The following is a 20711-nucleotide window of genomic DNA, read 5'->3' on the forward strand; positions in this document are numbered from 1 at the left end:
TTTATATAAGAGTGATTTATATTAAAAATTTATATAAACATTTATTTATATAAATTTTTAATATGAATAATTTTATATAAGAGTGATTTATATTGAAAATGTATATAAACATGTAATTTATGAACATTTTTCATAACAACAAATCATTTATATGATAAAGCATTACTTCTAGCAACATTATTTTTAATTTTTATCAAATTGACATGTGTCAGAGAAAATATTGACTTTCTACTTTTATTATGTATTTTATTAATGAATTATAAAATTTTCCAAACTTTTCCATTCAAATTCAAAACTTAAACACAAAACACTACTAACTGGAAACACAAAAATGTAAACACAAAACACTACAATCTTGAAGCACAAAAACGTAAACACAACAAACTGAGAACACAAAAACTTAAACACAAAAGACTACATACTGGAAACACAAAAACGTAAACACAAAAGACTACAAACTGGAAACACAAAAACATAAACACAAAAGACTACAAACTGGAAACACAAAAACTAAAACAAAAAAGAACTGGAAAAAAAAGAGGTTAAAATCTCAATTTAACTCAATTATATAGAAATTTAATTTTAAACAAATAAAAAAAAACAACAAAAAAACAAAAAACTTTAAGCAAGATTAAAATTGAAAAAAAGCTGAATTGAGAGAGTATATAAAAAAAAACCATAAAAAAGAAAACTAATAAATTATTCAATATTCTGGGTGATTGTTTGAAATAGTTATGAAAATATTCAAAATTGTAAAAACTGTAACAGTCAAACTGTCCTTGATTTATTTTTTGGTTATTGATGTTTAATGCAATTATTAAATCTTTTTTTCTGATGCATACAGAAAATTATATTGATAATTGATATTGTAAAAATAAAAAAATGAAAAATAAAAACTTGTACTAAATATTTAATTTAAAAATGAAATCATCTACTTTGACAGAACTTTCAATAGCATCTCATAAGTTTGGCCGCTATGTAAATACTAATAACGTATCACAAACTTAACATCACAAATAATGAAAACTAACTGCTGTTTTGCTAAAGGGTCATTCCATGCCAACTGGACCAAAATTTTAGGATTTCAACATGGACCCCCTTAGATCTTGATGAAACTTAATGGGTTTGTTAATATCAATGAGAAAAGCAGCTCCTGAAAACTTCAGCATAAAATCTTTTGTGATTCATGAAATATGGTCATTTGAAATTTCTGATTTTTCCAAAAATAAAAAATTCAGTAGCAAAAACATGATTTGTTCATTCTTTGAAGCTCTATATTTAAAAAATTTTTTTTTAAAAAACCTAGTTTTTTTTATTGAATACAACTCTAGACTTACTTTAATAAAACTTTGACATTGAATTCTTGAATGTCACATTTTTTCCATAATGACTACCTAAAAAAACGAAAAACTTGTTTGCAAGTATAAAAAGTTGGTTTTTGACGAGTCAATATACAAAACCTGCAGTTTAAGAAGTGAAAAGAAATATTTTTTTAGTTTCTAAATATAGGTAGGCTTCTACATTTTTAGAAATTTACTGATAAGATACAATTCAGTAAAAAATTATAGACCTTTAAAAATGGCTGCAGCTAAAACTTTTTTAGAACTCAAAGAACCGTCTTTCACATTTTTTTGTCAAAGGAAAATGTGCCTCCACTTCAAACCACCACTAACCTAGGATCAACACTGGTTTTAATAAGATTTTTTTTTTCTTCTAATTTAGTAGACTTTATTACAGTGATTTCAGAAAAAAAAAAGTGGGTACTCATGGGGAAGTTACGAAATTAGAACAATGAAAATTGCCCAAAATGCATTAAAAACAATAAAAATAAAGTTATTGTTGTACTTTAGTTTGTATTATATATTGTAATACAAAGTATGTATGAATTTAAAGGTATTTCATAATCAGTACTAGAAATAAGTCTTTAGTTAAGCCTGAATTAAACTCGATTTTTAAATAGCCCTAGCTCTTTCCTGCTCCCTCCCTAGGGTGTCCTAAAAAACGACATTTTTGAAAAATATATGCAGAGACCCCCTTAATGTGTTCTATCTAATACAAAAACACTAGATTTAAAATTTTTTTGAATAAAAAATATTTTAAGGGGTCCCTCAAGACCCTCGAATATTTAATGGGTCCCTAATATTTTCGAAAAAAAGTTTTTTAAAAGTATGTCAACCTGGTACTCAAATGAAGCAAAATTGTATAAAAATTTCAAAAATAATATTTAATTTGGAAAAATTTTAACTTATTTAAATTGTCATAAAAATACATAAAAAATGCATTTTTTTGTTTTTTGTTAAAAAACATAATTTTTCATGTAATAAAACCAAAAATAACAATTCTATATTTGAAATCTATATTATTTTTAAAATTTTTATATAATTTCGCTTCATTTGAGTACCAGGTTGACATATTTTAGAAATTTTTTTTTTTTGAAAATATTAGGGACCCATTAAATATTCGAGGGACCCCTTAAAATATTTTTTATTCAAAAAAATTTTAAATCTAGTGTTTTTGTATTAGATAGAACACATTAAGGGGGTCTCTGCATATATTTTTCAAAAATGTTGTTTTTTGGGACACCCTACCCCTCCCTCATCCATTTACATTTTAACATTCACATTAAAAACAATTTTTAAATCAAATAATTCAAGTTTATAATAATTTTGCAAAGCTGTTATTCAATTATGTTACTTATGCTATTGTACGATGAAATAATTCAGTTTTTTCTTGACCTGAAATGATTGATAAATGAAATAAAGATAATAATATAAAAGATAGATAAATAGATGAAATAATTTATCTAAATAGTTTTTTCTTGAGCTGATAGTTCATACCATTTACGAGTTGATTGAACTTTTAAAGATGAAACTTTGCACAAAACATGCCTTATTAAAACACAGCAAATATCTTCTTTATGTGGCCAAGTAATAGTGTTTAAGGAAATAGACTGCTTCATGAACTTGATAAAAACATCTTGATTTTCTTTAGATATTTCCACAATATTGCCTAAAAATCATTTTGCATCATAGACACATGGTATATTAATTCCTGGTGAAAGAGAAGCAAGTGGAACTATATGCTGCATTTTAGGTACATTTACATTAGTATACATATTGTCAAATGACACCCGTCTTATCTGTAAAGTTTATGCAATATAATACAATTGCGTCATTTGAAATGTATTGAAAATATATTTTGCCTACATTAATCATACATTTTCTCAGGTGAATTGATAGGATCTGTAAGTGATTGTCAATTGGCCTTAGCTACAAGTCTTTTGATTGAGCCCCCAACACCATGGCAAGCACTCTTTCTATGTAATGTAGCAAAAAAATGCCAATCTGTAGATACTTTATGATCTAGTTCATGGTGACATAAGTTAGATATGTTTTTATAATTTTTTGTATTGTGAACATGCACCATCACTAAAATAAATGCAATGGTTAAAGGCAACAAATCTTTTGTTTTATTACTTCATATATGAAACAATGAACTGAGTTTGTATTGTGTTGCAAATGATCTGAAATGTTACAAACACTTTTACATTTTATGTAAAATATGATTACTCGGTAATGATTAAATATGATTCCTTGTTAATTGATTTTTGGCTATATAATGGTGGTCTTTTAATTGGTATATTTGTTGACAAGCATTTTCAATAAAATCATAGATAATAAGAGTGACTGGAACTATATCATGTTTTTTGTTGGCTTTTTGCCGCTGATTAAAGGTAATATCTTCCATGCCATGTCTATCAAACAAAGCAGTAAGATACTCTTTTAGTGTGTTGGTATCTGGGCAAATGTGCAGCAAGCAGTCTTGATTTGTTTAGTCACATACAACTAATGTCAAGAGGTCTTTATAGTCTGAAATACCTGGTATTTGTAATGCTAAAAGTTTTGCATTTTGGTGGTACTCACAAACACATACTTAATGGAGACCTGAAGCACCTCTAATAGGAATAAACCACCTTGGTCTTAATTTTTAGCAAAAATCATTTAAAAGATTCATTGTTTATATTGATTGTTTATTACATAATATTATTTATTTCATAATCAACTTGTGCACTATGTTGACAAGTCAAATAACTCTTATAACTTGGTATAAGTTGTAATCTAAATTTGAAAATGATAATCAAATAAGTCAAATTAATGAGGAAGAGTGGAATCGTGAATGTATTGAAAAAATATTATAAAGTTTATAGTCATGATATTAAATATCAGGTAAATTAGACTAAAAGTCTTTCATTTCAGTTTTACTTAATAGGCTACTAATAAGTTTTATATGAAAACATTAAAAAATAAATTTCAGTTTTAATGTGTATGTTTAATGGTGTGTTTGGGCATAAAAGCACTTCATACATCAGACATAAAACCAGACATACCATGAAAGGAGAATTGTTCAATTACATTTTTTTTTCTAAGTTCTGGGATAAAATGTGAATGTTAAAAAGTAAATGGATGGGGGAGGGGGTAGGAAAGAGCTAGGGCTATTTAAAAATTGAGTTTAATTCAGGCTTAACTAAAGACTTATTTCTAGTACTGATTATGAATTACTTTTAAATTCATACATACTTAGTATTACAATATATAATACAAACTAAAGTACAACAACTTTATTTTCATTGTTTTTAATGCATTTTGGGCAATTTTCATTGTTCTGATTTTGTAACTTCCCCATGAGTACCCACTTTTTTTTTTCTGAAATCACTGTAATAGTGATTTCAGAAAAAAAAAAGTCTACTAAATTAGAAGAAAAAAAAATCTTATTAAAACCAGCGTTGATCCTAGGTTAGCGGTGGTTTGAAGTGGAGGCACATTTTCCTAATTGCTTTTCTCATTGATATTGACAAACCCACTAAGTTTCATCAAAATCTGAGAGGGTCCATGTTGGACCTTGGTCCAGTTGGCATGGAATGACCCTAAAAAATTATTTAAGCAGGTTGCATATAAACATTCTTATGTTTTTTTAAAGATTCATATTTTTGAACTAATTAAAAATATTGTTTGAGAAAAAAAAGTTTGCAAAATTTGAGTTTTGCATGCTTTTTTTAAACTTTTTCTTAAATGACCGAAATTACATGGTGACTAAACTTAGGTGATTTTAAGGTGTGTATATATATATATATATATATATATTTATATATATATATATATTAGATATTGGTATTAGAAATATATCAATATAGATTATTTGAAAAAAAGTGTAACTTTATGTAAACATAGATTATCCAGACTTTATTTTAAAAATCCGTTTGAAATTTGTTTGAGTAAATATCCGGAAAAAAATTGGAATATATTTTCCTTTATTTTCCTCTAAACTTTGCTTTCAGCTAAGTTGTTTCTAACTTTTTTTAAAAACTTTTCTTAATTTTGTATGAGTGCTGAGTGAAAAAGCTTAAGAAAGAAGTATATTTTAAAAATATATACTTAAACTTTAGGGTTTCCAAAAAACCGCATATATAAAAAACCGCAGTTTTGGCTTTAATTTAAAAAAACCCCGCAGTTTCGGCTTTAATTAAAAAAAAACTTGCGGTTAACCGTGGTTTTCAGTTTTTTTTGTTAATTAATAAAACTTATGTAAGTTTATCTTGCATTATTTATTAAAAAAAGTTATTTAAACAAAGTGTTCTAACATTATGTTTATAATTCAAAATAACAATGATTTATTTTTATTGTAAAAAAATTTTAAGAGTTTAACTAAATATTTTAACAATTCATCAGATAATCATGATCTGATTTTCGTGCAGAAACTAGTGCAACTTAAAAAAAAGCTTTCGACATATGTTGAGGTGGGTTTTATAGAGAGTATCGCATTGTAAATTTTTTCAAGATTTTCTGTTCTTTTGCCCGTCTTTCTTTTGCCTGTATTTCGGTACAACAAAAACTCTTGCTTAAGCCATTTGAATTGATTGGTAGATTTAGACAAGTGTGTGATGCTATCTTTATTAAGAAGTGCATTTAATTCATCCTTAAGAGAAACAAGTGAACTATTCAATATTGTACATGGTGCCTCAGCTAGTAGTGGTCCTCATCATTAGAAGTAAATATAAAAAGCCTAAACGCAAGTTTTCCAGCAAAATTTAAAGTATTTTTTAATGGAACAACTGAAGGATCTTTTAGGCACTTTAACAACAGCATAACATTTTCATAATTTCTTTCATCGATGGGCTTTTTTAACTTTGAATGCAATAAAGATGCAATTTCCGTATTCATAGAAAATAGTTTTGAAAGCATGAATTCAAGAACAGTATCTCCTGTCAATAATGTTGCATCTTCTCTGCTAAGGAATTCCACTGCTAGTTTTGCTGGCTCTAAAGCAGCATGTAATGAAGCTAATGACTCAAAATCTAGCGTGTTGATTACATCAAGAGCATTTAATTCAATAAATGTCTGGAATAAGCATTTCTTAGTATTTAACAAAGGCGCAGTCATTGAAAAAAACGAATTCCAACAATGACAAACATCAAGATGCAGGTCAATTTCTTTACCAAATTCCTCAGTAACTTTCTTCTGAAAAATTTGATTACAAACTGATGACATTCTTATGAATTTCACTACTTTTTGTTCATTCATCAAAATTTAAGGGTAGTCAACATTAATCTCGTTGTTTACTGATTCAAAATTAAAATTATCATTGTTAACTCTATGTTCATCTTCTTCTGAATCACTCTCCATTTCCTTGGGAACTGGTATATTTATGTCATTATTTTTCTTGTATAACATGGATGATCCTTAATATTTTGTATTAAATTTTCAGCTGGAAAGGAACCAGAAATCCTTATGAGGCTAGTTTTATAGGTTTTTTAACATTCACTTTCATGCAGGTTGACAGCTATGTACCTTCTGTGCCTCAAAGATGTGTATTCATCATGCGTTAAGCTGAATTTATGTCCCATTTTAATTTTTTCAATAATTTCTTGTTTCATCACTTCCTTTTTATCAGAAAAATCTTGATGGATTAAATTCATCACATTTGTTGGACTTTTAGGAAGATGATTTCCTCTTTGTTAAATCGATGAGCTAATAAATTTGTAGTTTGTTATCATATAAATCAAAATACTATCTGCAGCTAGATCAGCTAAAATTTCTTTAAGGTTCATTTTTTGTAAATAACTGTCCATGGTTTTAATTTTCAGGTGGTGGATTTGAGCTGCTGCTTGATTCTCCAGTCAAAGAGCTATTGATAGTAGTTCCATGAAACAAAATATGATTCTGCAAAGTAGCTGTGGATCCACCAGAGCATGTTACAACAGAACTGCATCTACTACAAATCCCTCCAACAACCTCTTGAAACAAACCTCCATACTGATGACATGATTTATCTGGAAGATATATTTTCAAAATATATTTTCATCATAAGAAATAAAGAAATAAAAAATAAGAAACAAAAAATCAATAAAAAAGATAAGAAACATTATTGTGATTTATTTTTATTACATACCTATACATTATTATCATGTTGAACCAAAATAAACACTAAAAATATCTGTATGTATTTTTAAGGAATAAAAACTCTTAAATATAAAGAATTGGCTATTCTATTTAAGTATTTGAATACTTTATATTTAAATTTATTTGTGCGTTTTATCTCAGCGTAGTTAAGGAGAGATCCAAATGATTTGCATTTCTTAAAAATAGAAATTTACGTTTTTAAACTTAAATTTTTTGTGTTTTCCGCTTTTTTTTGATTATTACTGTTATATATTTTTAAAAAGTAGAATTTAGGCTTTTCTAATATAATTTTTTTTTTTTTTATAAATCTTTATTTAACCATAGCATCAAGCAAAACAAAACTACCACTAAAATACATTAAACGCAACAGGGCATTGTCATAAAAATGGCTGAAACAAATGTGTTAAGTATTCACATTCCAAAAATGTCTCTTTTATTCGAAAGTAAAAAAACTCCTTGTTTACATCATTCAGATATTCAAAAAATGACTCTTATTTTATCTTTCCGTAAACAGTAAAAACATTAAAATTGAAGTTTTCACATTAGTTTTCACTCATAGCAATTTACTACCATAATCTCTTTATAGTCGTTTGAATAAATTACTAAACAAAATCGTTTCAGCTTTTATATAACTTCTGCCCCATAGTATTAAGCTAAAACTTCAAACTCGTAGATAATAAAATCACCGAATATTTGTAAACAAAAAAAAACAACAAGCTTCGTGATTTTTTTTAAAAAATAAACCAATCAAAATGTACACAGAATAAAACAGCATTTTTTGAAAACGAAAGGGCCTAAACGCTATATTTTTCTTCGGATCTCTCCTTCACTATGCTGAGATATTCAAACATTTTTTTTGGAATACTTGAACAGTTTTGAAAATGAAGACAGGTTACGCTTTCCAGCAAAATACTAAATAATAAAATAAAAATTTAACTACTTACAAATTTGATTTTTTATACTTTTCTATAATAAATAAACCTTCAAAAGACATACAATAAAACCGCCAAAACCGTTTTTGAAAACCAACAGTTTTTATTTATATTGGTTTTGACCAAAAACCGTGGTTTTCAGTTATCGCTTAAAACCGATTGGAAGCCCTATCTAAACTTGTATGTATGAAAAAACGTTATGGATCTCTGGAAAAACTAAAAATTGAGAAAAATATCCGGAATTCCGGAAATATTTGGAAAAAGATAATCCTTGTGTAAAAAAAAAACTTTTTTTAAGCAGTAAAATATAAAATTGCAATTCATCTGCAGACCCAGCATAAATAATAAACATGTCCAAATTTAACTTAACTAGCCTTACCTATATATTTTACCCAACAGCTGCAAAGCTGCACCTGATAATGCACCAAATTCATTAGAAGCGCTTAATATTGATTTATTGTGATTTCCAAGTAATGCATTCTCTGCTTCATTTAACCTAAATTCAAATAATTATAAAATATATATATATATATATATAAAATATATATAAATATATATATATATATATATATATATATATATATATATATATATATATATATATATATATATATATATATATATATATATATATATGGAAAAAAAACACTTGTCTTAACTAACTAACAATTTTTAAAGTTTAAGACCAAGAGGTAATCCACTGTATTAGGGTGATATCCCTTCTCTTACTTAAAATGAAAGATAATCTCAAAGTAGAGTCACCATACTTGAAGAAACTTTAAGATTGAAAGATAATGAATTAAATTAATTTCAGATAAAGTCAAGTTAACCTGTTACTTGCAACATGTAACCCAGTACAACCTGCTTCATGTCCTGCCTTGTAGAATACGCTTTTTTAGGCAAAGGCTAGGAGAAACCAACTCCGACTTTAAACACCCCCTGCCTTGGGGCTCTTAGTTGAGTAAAGGCTAGAGATGGTGTCTCAATAAAAATACTCATCTTGGACAGATGTTAATCTCATCCAAGATAAGTATTTTTATCGAGACACCATCTCTACATCATGTGGAGCCCTTTGTTACTGCTTAGGGTTTATTAATAGTAATGAGGCAATTGCTTGGGCTATTAAATAGTGTACTGAGTGCTATCTATGCTTTGAGTCAAGTTCTTTAACAAATTTAAAATGACTAAAGTACTAAAAACTATAAAACACAAAAAACCATCGCCATCATCAAGCTCTTTAAACCTATCATTCACTAATATTCGTGGTCTTCGAAGTAACTTTACTTCAATTGAGCCTTATCTCTTGCAAAGTTCACCAGACCTACTTGCTCTTTGTGAGACTATTTTGAGTTCAGCTGTCTCATCTTGCGATCTTAGTGTTAATGGTTATTATAATTCGTAAAGACTCCAATAGTCACATGCTTGACCTGGGCATTTACATTTGTAAAAATTCATCCATATGTCGGGAAACTAGGTTTGAATCTACAGACTAATCTATTAAGTGCTTTCCTTAAAAGATTAGTCTGATCTAAAGATAATCGCCTTCTCTTTGTTCTGTATCGCTCTTTTTCATCTCAAGACTGCACTCTTTTTGATGTTATTTCTGATCAAATTGACCAAGCCCTTTCTTTATCCATCAGCCAATATCATTGTTGTTGGTGACTTTAATGTTCATCATACTGAATGGCTTGGCTCTAGTGTCAGTGACTCTGCAGACATTAAAGCCCACAGCTTTTGCCTTTCTTAATCCCTAACTCAAATAGTTAACTTTCCAACCTGCTTTCCAGACAACCCGAATCATTTACCTTCTCTACTCAACTTATGTCTTGTTTCTGATCCTAGTCAGTGTTCAGTTTCTCCACATTTACCCTTAGATGCTTCTGTTCACAGTTTGATCTCTCTAAAACCATTATCTAATTCTTCTTCATCCTTGGTGTAGTTAAGGCGATTTACAAATTATTCAAACTCTTTTATTTGGAATTAGCATGGTTTCATCAGTGTATTATGTCCAAACAAGTGCTTTAGACAGTATGATTTTTTTACTTTATTTTTTTTTAACATTTAAAGAAACTTTTCTTTTTTTATATAAATTTCAAAACCTTTTTACTACCCCTAATAGTGAATCTAAAGAACACCATTTTGGAATCTTTAGATCAATTTCGCTAATCAGCGTTAATGTGAATTTAGTTAAAATCTTTTGAAAAAATGATTAATTTACTATAGATATATCTATCAATTTTCACAAAAAATACTAGAATTCCGACCAAGAAAGAGCTTATAATTAAGAAAAATTGCCAATAAACAATCAGAACAGATTATTAAACTAAGAAGTTCATTTTATCTTAAAAACGTATTTATTTAAAATCTTACTCAAATTTGGATAAGCGATTGTGATTCTAAGAAAATTTTTTTAAAAAAAAAGAATCTTCGGTCTGGTTTTTTTGCTATAAACATTTATACTTTTTGATACCACATTTTAATTTTTTCTGTCTTTTTGTCAATTCACAGACCTGATTATTTAACAGAAATATGTTGTAGTCAACAAAATATCATACAGACAATACAATATTTTAAAATTGCCTTAACTACACCGAGTCATCTGAATCCCCCTATCATCGATTCTCTTACAACTACCTTAAAGCTGACTGGGACTCTTTTCGTGATTTTCTTCATGATGGCCCTTGGGTAGAAATCTGTCTTCTTCCTGCTGATAAATGTGCTTCTTACATAACTTCCTGGATTCAGGCTGGATTGGAATCTTTAATTTCCTCTCAACAATTCCAAGTCAAGCCTTCCTCTTTTGCTTGGTTTACCTCACATTGCGCTGCTTCAATTACCAATCAAAACCATTACTTCCATATCTATCAGCAAAACAATACTCCAGAAAACAGCTGCCTGTTTATTACTGCTAGAAACCATTGTAAAAAGGTTTTGTCTAATGCCAAAGCCCGCTATTCTCAGGTCATGAAATCTCATATTTCATCACAAAAATTGGGCTCTTGTAACTTCTGGAGAATCTTTAACAGTATCAATAATAATGTAAATCTGTTATTCCACCTCTCTTGTATGGTTCAGACTTTGTCACCTCACCTAAAGATAAAGCTGAATTGTTTTTTTTTTTTTTTTTTTTTTTAAAAAATCTTCGCTTCCAACAGGCTGCAAGCAGCCACTAATTAAAGTTGGAAGTTACTGTAAGAGAAAAGATGAAGATTGTAGAGCAAGATAACGATTGACGGACGATTTAAAAGATTGCAAATTATACGAATCAGGAAAGCAAGATGAAGGAAGCGAATTCCAAAGAACTGATGTTCGAGGAAAAAAACTAGAAGAATAAGCGTTTTTGGAGCACTTAGGAACAGTCACAGAAAAAGGATGACACTTAATTGAATGACGAGTAACACGAGAATGAATTTTAGTAGATGGCACAAGAGACGCTAGCTCTTTAGAGCAGTGCCCATTATAGTATTTGTAGAAAAGAGAAAGAGAAGCAACATTACGACGATGTGATAATGGTTGAAGGTTGGCTGCAAGAGCAGGTCCAACTATGTTTACGATGTTTGCTAAGAACTTTTCATCAATATCATTTCTTGATTCCACTAGTTGTGTTCTACCTGATATCCTGATATGATAATTGCCAACAAACAGATTGATCCATTACTTGATGTTCATACTACTCCAGCTTCTGTATCTAATGTGATTTCCTGCTTAGACTCTTCTTCAGCTTGTGGTCCGGGCAACATGCCTGTTGCAGTCTTGTAGAAGTGTTCTCTGATGGTGTCATCTATACTTTCAAAACTATTTAACAAGTGCTTATCGCAGCCTTGTTTTCCAGCATGCCAAAAAGCAGCATCTGTTATCTCCATTTTCAAAAATTCTGGAGGGCAATCTGACTCGTCTAACTACTGTCCCAATAGTCTTGTTCCTATCATAAGCAAGGTTTTTGTGTCTTTAATTAACAAAGACTCAATCTCTCATCTTGAATTTAATAACTTTCTGATCATCAATATGGATTTCGATCTTCCTGTTCTACAGCTGATTTGCTAACAGTAATAACCGATAGGTTTTATAATGCATTAGATAGAGGTGAAAAGGTTAAGGCTATCGGTCTTGATATTTCAAAGTTTTTGATAAAGTTTGGCATGCTGGTCTTCTCCATAAGCTTTCTTTTTACGGTGTATCAGGTAACATCTTTAAGATTATTAAATCCTTTCATTCCAATTGTAGTATAAAAGTTGTCCTTGATGGACAGCACTCTTCTTCATATGCTGTAACTTCAGGGTTAAACTTTAAGTTTCTATCCTTGGCCACTTATTTTAATTTACATTAATGATCTTCTAGATATTCTTACATCTATGGTGGCTGATGATACTACCATTTATTCTTGTCTTGATAAGAAGCCAACAATCTCTGATCACTCGGAGGGGGCATTTGAGCTCAAAAAGAACTTTAATTCAGATAAAACACAATTTTTTTCAACCAATAATTTAGTTCTTCTTATATTTATGAATGGCAATGTACTTGAAGAGTCATCTACCATTCATCTTCTAGGATTAACTATTACTTCTGATCTTTCTTAAAAACCGTATATGAAATCCATTGCAAAATCAGCATCTGTTAAGGTTGCATCTTTTTATTGTGCTTAACACTTTCTTCCTCCAGATTCTAGTCTTTATCTCTATAAATCTCAAATCCGTCCTTTTATGGAATACTGTTGCCATATCTGGGGCAGATCTTCTAATGATGCTCTTTCTCTTTTAGACAAGGTGCAAAACGCATTGTAAACATAGTTGGAGCTGCTCTTGCAGCTAACCTTCACCCATTATCACATTGTCATAATGTTGCTTCTCTTTCTCTTTTCTACAAATACTATAATGGGAACTGCTCTAAAGAGCTAGTGTCTCTTGTGCCATCTACTAAAATTCATTCTCGTATTACTTGTCATTCAATTAAGTCTCATCCTTTTTCTTATTTGTCTATTTTTTTTCCTCAAACATCAGTTCTTTGGAATTCGCTTCTTTCATCATTGCTTTCCTGATTCATACAATTTGCAATCTTTTAAGGTGTCTGTCAATCGTTACCTTGCTCTACAAACTTCATCTTTTCTCTTCCAGTAACTACCAACTCTTGGAACATTGGTTCCAGTAACTACCACTATTAAGTGGTAGTTACTGGAACCAATGCTTTGCAGATATTTAGTCAAATATCTTAAATGCTGGAAAAGATCCAAAAGAGAAAGAGGGGACACCTATTGCTACTATTCAGAAAAAAAAAACAAGAAAAAAACAGTTAAAAACAATTCTTCAATCAGAGGAGTACCAGAAGATGAAACAAAAATGAGAGGATGTTACGAAACAAGTAAGGTTTAAAAAAAGAAAGATCATGTTTTTTTTCTTAATGATAATAGTATAAACACGATAATAGTATATAGTATTTATAAGTACTTCCTCCCCTGCTAACACTCTTAGAATTTAAAGATTATGCTACACAAAGAACAGCTACCCTTTAAGCTAAAGAATCGCAACATTTTGAAGTTTTAAAAAATTTATAAATAATGCTAGACCAAATAGGTGAGTTGATGGAAAAAATTTAACTAGTTTGTTAACAATGGTCATTTTAAACATTACAGATATCTTTTGGGATGGTACAGGAGGTATGTATTGTTGCAAAAAATGAGTTTTCAGAATAAACAATCGTTAATAGTTTTCAGAAACTATTAACGATTGTTTCCTATCATAAATAATTAGTAAACCAACTACCACGCATAACTTCTTGATCTAATTTTAATTGATAATCTTGACCAGGTATATGCAGTAAAAACAAGTCCCCATATTGGTTCCACTGAGTTAAATCAGTTCCATAATAAAATTGTTGAGGGACTATCAAGTTGTTGCCTGTTCAAAAACACTCACATAAATTTTATATCGAGATTAAAAATCTGGTGATTATGAAACTCTTAATGAAGCACTTAAAGATATGAATTTGATTGATAACTTCTAATGGTAAAGACGCTAAATAGTGCTACAATATTTTCATTCTTTTATAAAAAACTAGTTAAGAGATTTGTGTCAATTAATTCTCTATTCAGCCGTAACTTTTCCAAATCAGTACCTAGTTGGCTATGAAAAGATATCAAAAAATTATAAATATATAAACTAGGTCTTTTTAAAAAGATGATCTTGCTTCTAAATCAAATAAAGGTAAACTGAAGACTGAATTCAACAGACAATGTAAACTAGTTGAAAAATTAATAAACAGAGCAGTTATGCAATATAAAAAAAGCATTTCAATGCATGCAAAAAAAAATCCTAAAATCTTGTACTCTTACATTAACAGACAAAAATAAAAACTGACAGTGTTTGATCCAGACAGAAAAAAAGTCACAGATTAAAACGATTTCACTCATTGTCTAAACCAACAGTTCCATAAAGCTTTTACTCAGCATCATAATAGAACATCAATGCCAGAGTTCAAAACAAAAACTCAAACTATATCTTCTGTTGACAGTAGAACTCTATTTAGTAATACTCGGGTAACTACTCTAATACGCAGATTAGACAAATCGAAACCACCTGGAGTCAACAAGTTGCATCATTTAGTTCTTTCATAAGAACTTGAGTGTTCCACTATCCTATATATTTATTAAATTTTCTGAAACAGGAATTGTTACTTTGCTTTGGAAAGATGCTACTATCTCATCAATACTCAAAAACAGATCTAAACTTAAATCAATTACCTTCTGCTCAATCTTGCTGACTTCAATTGCAAGCAAGATCTTGGAGAGATGAGCGAGATACTACATGACTGAACACCTAACTTATCTCAAACTACTCTCTATTCACCAACATTGATTTGTTAGTAGTAAACCATGTGTCACAAACCTCATAGAGGTGTTAGATATAATTACCGAAGCACTAAACCATAATTTTGTGGCTATCCTAATCTTACTTGATTTTTCTAAAGTCTTTGACAGAGTTAACCACAAACTATTGAAATCAAAACTAAATGGGATTGGATTTGATGTAAAATTAATAGCCTAGATTTTTTTCAAAATAGAAGATGAGTAGTCTTAGATGATGCATATCCTGGTTGGGCAAAAGTAATGAGTGGAGTATCACAAGGATCAGTCCTAGGTCCACTATTATTTTTGATATATATAAATGATATGCCAGAGATAGTCAAGAACCTTTGTAAAATTTTTGCGGATGATAGGTAGCTCATTGTTATGATTAAAAACAATACGGATATCCTATCAGGTCAAAATGATTTTGATGACCTTATAGACTGATCCAAAGTTAGGGATATGTTCTTAAACATTTAGAAATGCAAAGTCATGAAATTTGGTGAAAGATCTAGCAAAAATCTCAACAACTTTTATAATAAGACGATACTAGTAAAGTAGTAGTATACTTTAGAGTAAAGACGATACTAGTGCTCTTTTTAATCTTGAAACAACAAAAACTGAGCAAAACTTTGGTGTAATTTTTAACAATAAAATAAAATGCAATTACCACATCAAACATGTCATAAGCAAATATAATCCTAGACAACCTCTCTTAGAAAATTATGCTTCTGTTTGGAATCCTTTTCAAAAAAAGACATAAGGGTTTTAGAATCTGCGCAGGAAAGAGCAACCAATTTTATACCAGCAATAAGAAATTTAGATTAAAAGACCTAACTTGTCTCAATCTGCAAACTCTAGAACAGAAAAGGAAAAGAGGGGATGTTAAATAATATTTTAAAACAATCAAGGGATTCAATGAAGTTAATTAGTATCATAGCAATAGCCTATCAAATTCCCAATCAGTTTAAAGAGCTGCAAGCAATGTTAGAGGCTCTAAATCAAGATTGTCAAGGAAAGAAGATATTACTTTCTTACAAACAAGATTGTAGTCTTACAGAATAAGCTACCGATGCAAGTGATTGATTCGAAAAGCATAAAGGAACATAAAACATTCTGAATGTTTTTATTTTTACTTTTTTTACAGTAAAACATGCACAGAGTGTTGCTACATTGACTTTCTTATAGTCTGCCAATACAAGAAAGTGCTGCTACATCGACTCTCTTTTGAGTCTTGGGAGTGTTGCTACATAAACTATCTTATAGCCTGCTGCTACAAAGGAGTACTGCTACATCAACTAAGGGTTTGGTTGAAGCAGGCAGTCCATCAAATAAAAATAAAAACTTTTTTTTAACTTTTTCTTGTCTTTAAAACAATTTAAAAAAAAAAATGAATATAAAACTGGCATGACAATTAAAAAAAATAAAAATGACCAAGCAAAAGTATGCATATATATATATATATATATATATATATATATATATATATATATATATATATTATATATATATATATATATATATATATATATTAATTTAATACAACACTACATCAAACGATATATATTTATATATATATATATATATTCATATATATACATATATATGAATATATATTCATATATATACATATATATACATACATATATATACATATATATATGTGTACTTATATATATATATATATACATATATATATATATATATATATATATATATATATATATATATATATATATATATATATATTTATATATATATATATACATATATATGTATTTATATATATGTATACACTTTTTTTTATTAATTGATAAACTGCCTGCCCCAACCAAACCCTCAGTCGATGTAGCAGCACTCCCTTGCGGGTCAGGCTAAAAGATAGTAGATGAGCAGCACTCCATTGCGAGTCAGGCTATTTGTCAGTCGATATAGCAGCACTCCGGTGCGAGTCAGGCTACTTGTCAGTCGATGCAGCAGCACTCCCTTGCGAGTCAGGCTATAAGATAGTCGATGTAGCAACACTCTGCGCATGATTTACAATAAAAAATAAAAAAAAATAAAAACATTTTATTAAAAAATTAAAAATAAAAACATTTTATTAAAAAAAATAAAAATAAAAACCTTGTTTGTATTGTTAAAAACATTCAGAATATTTTAAAAACATTCAGGTCAATTAAATTTGCGTTTTTGTGGTTTTTTTAAAAAACGATTAATTTGTAATTAAATTAATGATTTTGACTTTCGTCCAACACGCAAATGTTGGACGAAAGTCAAAAGTAATTAAAAGTGACGTATGTGTTGGCGTAAGAATCATTTTTTTCCTTCCGTGCTTCCCAAATGCAAAAAACTATAGAACTATATATATATATATATATATATATATATATATATATATATATATATATATATATATATATATATATATATTATATATATATATATATATATAAATAATAACTTTTTTGAAAAATATATACTGCCTACATCGTAATGTGTTGATATGTATGATAAAAAAACACTGGATTTAAAATTTTTAAATAAAAAATATTTCTAGGGGTCCCTCAAGACCCTTGAACATATAACGAGTTCCTAATACTATAGAAAAATTTTTTTTTCAAAAGTCTAACAAGTTGAGTCTGAAATGAAGTCAAATCATATGCAAATTTCAAAAATTATAACTATATTATGTAAAAATAAATAAGTTGGTTTTAAAAGCATAAAAAATGAAAGTTTATTAACTAAAAAAGAAAAAAGTGCATTTTTACCAACTTTTTTGACAGCATTTTTTTTCATAAGTTTCTTATAATATAATTATATCATTTTTGAAATTAAAAAAAAAAAGTTGTTTCAAAATATAAGAAAATTGTACAAGCGTTAAAAATTACTTCCTAAAATAAAAACTTAAAGGTTTTATCGCTTAAACAAAAATACTATTTTATTTTAGTTTTTTTTCAAATTTTATTTAAGGATTTAGAGATAAAGTAATAGTAATACTTTGACATGCCTTGTTAAAGAACATTACCTTGCATTACGTATGAAATACCTTAGTTCAGCAGTTTTAAATTAGGCAAAAACATTTTTATTCTTATAATATCTATGACTATTGAATTTGGTACATTTGTATGTTTAGCAATCATGTGACATTTAGTTGATGGATGTTTGCTGAAAAATTTATTAATACACTTTGTTATTTACAAATTGTTTTTGCAACATTTCTTCAATCTTAAAATTTATTCAGAAAAAATTAGGTCATAAAGAAAAGCATTTAACTGCAACTGAGATTTAAAAAAAACAACAAATTATCTTATGAAATTTTTTTTTTTATTAAAAGACTTTAAATTAAATATGATTTTTAAAATTAAAATTTAGTTTTAAAGGAATGTAAAATAGTAAAATGTAAAATTTAGTTTCAAAGGAATGTAAAATAGTTTTAAAATTTCCATTGAAGAAACCTTTTCGTTATCATCTGCTAACTAATTCATTACATAAAACATAAGTCTCTCCATTATAAATTATAATATGAGAAAGCAAATTTTAAAAATCTTATAAAAAGGGAGAAGTGTATTTATTGAAGAAAATTCTTTTCACAAATGTATTTAAATTTTTTTGTTTCTTATTAATTCAATTCTGTGTAAAGTTCTTTTGACGTAATATATTTATAAACATAAGTTATGGAACACAAATTATGTTTACAAATATCCTATTGGTAACTGATAAAACTATCAATAATTTGTTTATAATCATTATTATTAATATTACATTAAATACATAAAAATTAAATTAAATAAAATGTGCTAAATAAACAAAAGATTATGTTAAGTATAAGATTGTTTTAAGAAATAAATTACAAGGAAATATAATCTTTTTCAAATTTAGATTCTATCAATAACTTTTGTTATATTAGTTTAAATAATTTTTAACGTGGTTTAAAACTAAATTTAATGACTTTAAAATACTTTCAGAATATCAATAATTTTCAGGCTCCTGTAACAAATAAGACCATAATAATTACAACACATTAAAGGCAAAGGGTTTTAAAGTATTTGTAAAATGCTTTTTTATATTTGTGAATATAAAAAAATATTTTACAAATACTTTAAAACCCTTGTAAAATGTTTTTTTATATTTGTCATTGTTTTTGTAAAAAAATAATGGCGCATATATGGACATATATGCGCCATTATTTTTTTACAACAACAATGACAATATAAAAGTAGAAAAGTGAATGTTATCAATAGTTTACAATATTACTTCTATTTACGCAAATTATTCCTAGTCTACACTTAGCCCTATATGGAAAAATACTAGAATAAGCAAGACCTTCACTAAATAAGAAAGTTTTTTTTAAAATTTCGTTTTGAGTTGCAGACGGGCAACTCAAAACGTCGAAGGACGATCAACATTAACGAACTGGTTAATTTCAGTCGCACTTCTGGCGACCAACAAAAAGTCTGAGTGTACACCCCTGTATATATAATATATAATATATAACATACATATATATATAGCATAATTAAACTTTTACTACTTGCCTGATGATTGTGATAACACATGAAACTCAGAGTTGCAATATTAAATATATTATAAACATTAGCATTTAGCTAATTCCTGATACTGCGGGTAACAGTAACATATATAATATATATATATATATATATACAGTGCTCGAAGTGGTGCGGGATACGTCGAGATGCCATCCCGCCACCTTTTTATAAAGTATAAATGATCCTGCCATTTTTTATAAATCTATGTATACAACAATGATTAGGCGGGATGGCATTTTCATTTTACCGAAAACCATCTTGTTACTTTTTTTTCTCCACTTTGAGTACTGTATATATATATATATATATATATATATATATATATATATATATATATATATATATATATATATATATATATATATATATATATATTTAAACAACTTTAAAAAGTATTCTACACAATAGAGTGCTTAATGTTCTTAAAAGAACAGAGCAATCATATATTAGTAAAAAATCACTTAACAAAATTTTTTCCATTTAACACTGTGTTTCATCACATCAATATATATAGAACTCTTCATTGTGATGAAACACAGTGTTAAATGGAAAAAAATTTTGTTAAGTGATTTTCTACTAATATATATATATATATATATATATATATATATATATATATATATATATATATATATGCATATATATATGCATATATATATATATGCATATATATATGCATATATATATATATATATATCTATATATATATATATATATATATATATATATATATATATATATATATATATATATATATATATATATATATATATATATATATATATATATATATATATATATATATATATATATATCTATATATATATATCTATATATATCTATATATATATATATATATATATATATCTATATATATATATATATATATATATATATATATATACATATATATGTATATTTATGTGTGTGTATATAT

At 27.7% G+C, this 20711-nt stretch overlaps 1 protein-coding gene across 1 annotated transcript in view; it reads right to left on the minus strand.

Moving 5' to 3' along the window:
- Positions 1 to 20711, minus strand: part of LOC100197596 (cell division cycle protein 27 homolog) — a 60792-nt gene that overhangs the window by 23681 nt on the left and 16400 nt on the right. The window contains exon 4 of the mRNA XM_065799765.1: positions 8769 to 8885. Within this exon, the coding sequence (XP_065655837.1) occupies positions 8769 to 8885 (117 nt within the window). The remainder of the gene's footprint in view (positions 1 to 8768; positions 8886 to 20711) is intronic.

Source organism: Hydra vulgaris, chromosome 06 (genome assembly GCF_038396675.1).
Source record: "Hydra vulgaris chromosome 06, alternate assembly HydraT2T_AEP".
Classification (NCBI taxonomy): Eukaryota; Metazoa; Cnidaria; class Hydrozoa; order Anthoathecata; family Hydridae; genus Hydra; species Hydra vulgaris.